This window comes from Corvus brachyrhynchos, unplaced genomic scaffold (assembly GCF_000691975.1).
Source record: "Corvus brachyrhynchos isolate BGI_N302 unplaced genomic scaffold, ASM69197v1 scaffold340, whole genome shotgun sequence".
Lineage (NCBI taxonomy): Eukaryota > Metazoa > Chordata > Aves > Passeriformes > Corvidae > Corvus > Corvus brachyrhynchos.
Window position 1 is genome coordinate 1,502,680 of NW_008235987.1, and position 6,955 is coordinate 1,509,634.

Consider the following 6,955-nt stretch of genomic DNA (forward strand, 5'->3'; position numbering starts at 1 on the left):
CTCCTCCTTCCTTCTCCTCCTTCCTCCTCCTTCCTTCTCCTTCTCCCTCCTTCTCCTCCTTCCTTCTCCTCCTTCCTTCTCCTCCTTCCTTCTCCTCCTTCCTTCTCCTCCTCCTTCCTTCTCTTCCTTCCTTCTCCTCCTCCTTCCTTCTCCTCCTTCCTTCTCCTCCTCCTTCCTTCTCCTTCCTTCTCCTTCCTTCTCCTCCTCCTCCTGTTCATACCATACTGTGGCTCCTGTGCCTTCAGGGCCAACAGATTTCGACACCTCTTCATTAGGGTTGGGGTTAGGGTTCCATCTTGCTTTGAACTCACCTGACTCAGGGAATGCGAGGCCTCCCCGGATGATATTTCCTGTGTGCACTTGGAGCCCCTCACAATCCCGGAATGCATAGAGCATTGAAAGCCCCGTCCCATCTGGGTCGCCAAAATTGTCACAGAAACTGCGGGAAAACCAAAAAACTCTCCCAACAACATTTGCAGTGAAAATTATTCTGGCCAGGTTGCTGTTCTGGCTGAGTTGTGACACAGAAACCGTTTCACCCACACGTAGCCCAGGTGTGCAGAGGAAATCCTTCCATCACACGTGAATTTTTATCTGATTTTTGTCATTTTTATACAGCCAAAAGCCACAGAGATTCATTGGTTCAATGTTCATTGGTCCCAATTTCCTATTGGTTATTGATCCCATCGGTGTTAATCAGGTTCTCATTCTTGGTTCTCTTATCGGTCTTTTCCCAGACCAGGCCTCTCTGACCATGCCAGGGATGGTGTTTGGAGCTAAGGCTTGTTAATTGTCCTTGATGGTCGTTATCTCTCGTGTCTCTTTTCTGCTACTCCCAGTCAGTTGAGATGTTCGGCTCATCAGGCTGAGCCTGGTGGAACAATGCCCTGAAAAGAAACTTCAAATTCCCTCCCGGGGGGGCAAAGGCGAGCAAAACTCATTAAAACCTAGTTTTTATGACTGACATGACATAAAATATTTAAACTTTGTATCATTTCCAACAGGTTCAGCCCACTGCCCTGTCCCTGCAGCTCCGTGGGAGGGCTGGGCTGGGGTTTGGGAACTCTCCCCAGAAATGATCCCCATCCAAGCGCCCCAGCTGGGCAGCAGCTCCCTGAGGCAGTGTTCGGACGTGTGTGGGTGGATCAGCATTGCCGCTGCCAGGGCTGGCGTTGACCAGGGAGAATTCAAAGGGGACAGAGCTCAGATTGGTTTGCAGATCTGGCAGAATTCCTGATTAATGACCCTAATTGGGCTCCTTGGAAGGGAAAGGACAGAACTCATGGAATTACCTGTGCACAGTTGGGTTTGTGGGCTTGCTCAGACACTTTTATGGAGGCATTTAATCCCCAGGGATGCTTTCCAGGCTGTTTGGGGTGGGCGAGGGGATAGATTTTCCTTCTGTGATGGAGATGGGCAGTCCATGGGGAAAAGGGGAGCTGATTCCCTGTCCTGGACAGCCCTGGGGAGAAGGGGAGCTGATTCCCTGTCCCGGACAGCCCTGGGGAGAAGGGGAGCTGATTCCCTGTCCTGGACAGCCCTGGGGAGAAGGGGAGCTGATTCCCTGTCCTGGACAGCCCTGGGGAGAAGGGGAGCTCCATTCCCTGCACGTGGAGAGGCTCCTGAGCGATTTCCTGCTGGGCCTGGGTTATGTTGGTTCACTTTGGCTCCTGCTCTGGATGCCACTTCCATGACATCATTTGGCTGTGGCAGAGTGGAGGAGGTGAGACACTTGGGAGTGATTATCTCGTGCAAATAGCCCTGGGTAAACAGACTCGGGGCACTATTGACACTGAGACTGTTTCTCTTCCGAATTTCCTGCTGGGGGACTTTGCCAAGTAGCCAAAAATGGGGTTTGGGCGGAGGGAACCCACACTCCTCAACCCAAAAGTTTAAATTTCAAGTCAGGGCATGGAGCTGCTGTCATCTAGGTAATTGAATTTGCAGTTCCTGGCGTAACTTCCACGTGGGAGCTTGGCCTAGGACTAATTTTGGGAACTGAGTGTCTTTAGGCTGTTTGGGGTAGCTGGGATGGTGCTCTGAAGTGCTCACCTTTACACTGCCAAACTGGGGGTCCCTGTCTGGATGGAGCTGATTTTCCTGGGTTAAATTCTCCTGGAGAGACACTGAAATAGTGCTGTGATGTGCCCTGGGGTTGCTTCTTACCAGCATGGCTGAGGAGGGATGGACTGGATCCCTGAGGATTGCTGCACCTGAGCTGTGGCAAGCAGGAGTTCTCCCACCTGCAGGGCTCCCCGTGCCCCCTGGCAGTGCCAGCAGCAGCTCTGCCCTGTGAGCCCCACGGATCAGGAGCTCTGGCTACATCCCAGGGTGAGCAGATCCTCTGGGCTGGCAAACTTTAACCACCAGAGCCCGTTTTTTATTAACCTGGATTTCCTCCTGCTTCCCCCATTACCTCTGCAGGAAAGAATCTGACCCCGAACTATCAGCATCACCTTCAGGGAATTTTTTTTTTTTTTTTTATTTCCCCCCCCTGCTCCCTGCTGTTGCTTTGTGGTTTGGGTGAAACTCTGCAAACCCTTCCCGTGGTAGCCAAGTGTCCCTGCTCCCTCCTGCCTTTGTCAGGCTGCTGGGAGCGCTTTGGAGCTGGCACAGCAGCGGCCTTAAGCCTGTCAGAGGAGCCTCTTAATTAAATTTGAAAAGTGCTGGGCTAAGAGGGTTTGCTGAGCCAGTCAGGTGCTGGGCCATGGGCCCGAACGACTGCCACAGGCTTGCACTACCACCCACAGCCCTGATCCCCCGGACATGTGCACAGATTAGGGAGAAATCCCTCAGCAATGAGCGGGTTTTAACTCCTTCCAGCTCCGGGCGTTTTTCAGGGAGCTCCTGGAGCCAGGTCCTGCCTGGGGGGGACACCCAGGGCTGGATCAGCCAAAGCAGTGGCAGGGACAGCACCTGCATCCCCCAGCGCCAGCTGGAGGTGTCCTGCACGCCTTCCCTGCAAGCACAGCCTGGCCAGGGACAGCGCCATGCCAGCACTCCCTTGGGATGTGGCACGGGACAAAAGGAGGAACATTCCCAGGCTGTGGCTGCACTAAAGGAGGGAGGTCGGGGTCACTGCTTTGCTGAGCAGGGAAGGAGTGGAACAGTCTCCCGTGGGGAAAGCTCTGGGCAAAGGAAATCATCCCTTTCTCCTCGCTTCATCCCAACCCATCCGTGTCCAGCTTCCCAGGGAGCTGGGCCTGCCCAGCCTGCAAAATGTTCCCTGGCAAATGCCAAATAGAGAAATCAATGACCAGGCTGTGCTTTGAGCCCTCCTGGCCAGGCCTGGCTCCAGCTCCGAGCTGTTTTCTGGTGTAGTTTTGGGAACCCCCTCCTTTAATCCTCGTGTTCACCCAGCTCACACAATTGCTGGAGCTTTGCGGATCCTGAAATTAGGAAAATTTGCTCCATATCCACGTGGAGGGGAAAAAACCCCAAATCTGAGCAGCCCAGTGCCCGTCCTTGAGGTGCCTGGGCTCTGCCTGGGAGGCTTTACAGGGAGGTGTTCCCAAATGCGGGGGTGAAGCTGGATCCTGGGTGTATTCCCAAGGTTTTCCGTTTGGTTTCTAAACCTTGGGGTTTTTCTGGGCTGGGGGAGAGCTGGAAAAAGCCGGGTAGGGCTGCACACACAGAGATGGGGGACTGCACCAGCAGCACCAGTGGCTTTGTCCCAGCTCCCAGTTCCTGCTTGGAGCTTGGGCTGCTGGCTTGGGGCAGGATTCCAAAGGAAAATGCAGCTCGGCAAAGGCTGTTGGAGCCTCCTTCCAGCCTGGAGTGGGGCTGGAGTCAGGCTGTTTGGGTCTCCTGTTAAATCCCGCGTTCCCAAGGAGCCTCTGGCATGTTCCAGAGCCGGGCCAAAGCCAACAATGCTCTCCAGTTTCAGGAAGTTGGGAGCTGTCACAGGACAGGTGACACGGGTGACAGCCAAGGGCAGCCCTGGCGGGCGGTGTCACCCACCTGGGCAGGCTGTGCTGGGGCTTGCTCAAGGTGGGTTCAGGCTGTCAGCTCAGGCCTTTGGGGCTTTTTGGGCTCCTGGCCTTGCAGCCAGCCCTGCTCGTGGGTGAACTTCCCACGCTGGCTCCAGGGAATTCCATTTCCTTCATGGCTCAGTCATTCCCCCGGGCAGAGGGGAAATCCCTCCATTGCTTCCCGAACAAGGAATGGGGGGAGAAGTTTTTCTGGGCTGTTCCTACTCCTGTACCTTTAGATGAGGGCTGGGGGAACACTTTATGGGCTGGAAGTTTTACTTTCATGTTTTTCTGGAAAACTCCAGGCTCTGGATGCCCCTCTGGATGCAGCCCAGTGTCCACCCCGCTTCACTCTGATCCCAGCTCTCTTACTCCAGCTCTGGTGCTTTTGGGCTCCCAAGGAGGACAGGGAATTGTCTGAGCCCTGTTGGCAGCCCCTGGGATGTGCCAGCCCGGGCACAGGGAGAGGTTGAGCAGCTCTGCAGGGCTGGGAATGCCGGTCTCCCTCACTCCAGGGGATCCCGAGCTGCGGGAGCTCCTCCCCAGGCGCAGGAGGGAGGAAGGATGTGTTTTATCATCAGGTGAGTCCCTGCTGTTTGAGTTCCTGCTCTGGAGCTTGGTATCATCTCCAAACCAACACGGGAGGTAAACACTGACTCTGGCTGGGTTTAGTCCTTTCTCTTTCTCCTCTTATTTAAATTTTTGATTCCTCCAACTGTGGCTGAAGCCAGGAGTGCCAGCAGATGCATGGATGTGTTTGGGGGAGGCTCTGCTGCCAGGCCCTTCCTGGAATCCTGCAGAAGCCCAAAAGAGCAGGAAACATTTTTCAAAGGCAGCCGAAACGAGTCCTCCTTTAATAATAATGCAAAGTGTGAAAAACCCCTCTGGTATTTATGAGCAGATGTGATTCAGGACCAATAAAGGCCTGAGGAGCTGTCAGGAGGTCATGGGGATCGATGAATCATCTGCCAGATACCGTGGATTTATCAAGCTGAGCTCATCTCAAGCTGAAACCGATGCTGGTTTTATGGTGGTGTCTGGTGGCAGTGGGACTTGGGGTTGCTGGGTGAGTCCAGAGTGTCCCCAAGAGGAGCAGAGACCTGGCTGCCGTGGAGGGACTTCACCGGGAAGGAAACCTGAGCTGCCAGGAGCCAGGGCTGCAGCTTTGAGGAGGAAATTGATATTTCTGTTGAGCCGTGCAGAGAAAACAAATCTCACCCCCAGGAGCCGCCTTCAAAGGGAAAAACTTCCTGCCCTGGGAGCTGCCAAGGGCTCAGCGTTAACGTGGCACCCGCGGGCCTGGGGAGAGCCTGCAGGGAATCAGGGAATGATTCGGGTTGGGAGGCACCTTAAAGCTCATCCACTTCCACCTCCCACTGTCCCAGGCTGCTCCCAGCCCCAATGTCCAGCCTGGCCTTGGACACTGCCAGGGATCCAGGGGCAGCCACAGCTGCTCTGGGAATTCTATTCCAGGGCCTCCCCACCCTCACAGGGAGGAATTCCTTCCCAGTATCCCATCTAAATCCAGCCTAAATCCTTATCCCAGATCACCAGAGAGCCCCTGAGCTGATGTTCCCTGGTCTCTCTTCAGTTTGAAAAGTCTCCTGTCGCTTTAACCAAACCCTTTCCTGCTGCTCCTCTTCCTCTCCATGGTTTTCCTCCTCTCTTCCTCCCCTCTCCTCTCCCACTCTCCCTTGCTTGAAATTCAGGGAAAATACGTGCAGCCTCCCCGAGAGAACATCTTGGCAAAGTCATAACTTGTTAAGTGCCGCAATTAAAATATTTCTCTCATTAACTTGGAAATGAGGTTTCTTCCTGAATTATATTGGAGATTTTTTTCCCCCCCTCACTAATTAAATTGCCAGTTTCAACAAAACTGCCTCAGATCCATGGGATCCCAGGCTGGTGGAGAACCAACAGAGCAGGAAAATCCTTCTCCAAAGGGACCCATTCCATGCCCTGTCCTTCCCTGCCACATGGAGCATCCTCCCCTCTGTCAACCTAAAGCAGCAGCAGGACCCCAATGTTCACAGCTCCTGGGAATTGTAGGAAAAGGAGGAATATTGGCCAGTGGCTTTGGTGATTTTCTGGCTGTTTAGAGATTTCCCTGCAGGAAAATCCTGAGAGGGAGGTTATCCATAGGAGCTGAGTCCTGGAAGAGCTGTTTTCTAAGGGAGCTATTGAGGAGTTTTTGGCATCAGGATCGGTGCAGGTCTGGTTCTGTCCTGGTGCTTTTCCCTGCCTGGTCCTGGAAGTTCGTCCTTGCTGGGCGCTGAGCTGTGGGAAGGCTGGTGCGGGATCAGGGAGCTCGGCTGGGTTATATTTGAGCATCTGCTGGACTTGGTCCTCAGGATTCCTTGGAGTGTTGTCCCAAACTCATCCCACCAGAGCTGGGGCGCTCTGAGAGTGACTCCCCCTCAAATTTATCTCCCTGCTGGTCACACCCAGGGAGTTTCTCGCTGGATGTTGTCAACCACCTTTCAGGAAAACCTTTAACCCCCCAAGATTCCCTCCCTGCCCCTTCCCGTGGGCTCCCAGTTCCCAGCTCCTCCCAGACTGGGCGGGTTTGGCCTCTGCAGGTCCGGCTGTCCCCCGAGCTCGTTTTCCCCCGTGTTTTCAGCATTCCCGGTGGGATGAGGGGCAGCAGCGCTCACGGGGTGCTCCCAGCTCCCCGCAGCCCCCGGGACCCCCCAGGGGACCCCCAAACCCTCGCTGTGCTGCCCTGGCAGTTCCCATGCCGGGATCCCAGCCGGGTGTTGCTGCCGGGCCGGGGGTGCGGCTCAGAGCCAGGACAGCCTTGTGTACACATCACCCTGGCAACATTTAGGTAAAAACCTTTGCGAAGCACCGGCTGCATATTATGGGCTGTTCCCTTTCCTCCCTGTGCTCCCCCACGTTAGCCCCAGGTGCGGGGAACACCCCGGCTGGGTTAATCACCTCAAAATCTCCACCTCGCGCAGGTTTCTTTTTAAATAATTGCTTTT

The 6,955-nt window shown here is 54.7% G+C and overlaps 1 protein-coding gene across 1 annotated transcript in view; it reads right to left on the reverse strand.

The window, feature by feature from the left end:
- LOC103613867 (RING finger protein 113A-like) overlaps positions 1 to 396 on the reverse strand; it is a 3,197-nt gene extending 2,801 nt beyond the window's left edge. Inside the window, 1 exon segment of the mRNA XM_017730797.1 lies at positions 221 to 396. Coding sequence (XP_017586286.1) covers positions 221 to 396 — 176 coding nt within the window.
- Between the last annotated feature and the right edge of the window lie 6,559 nt (positions 397 to 6,955).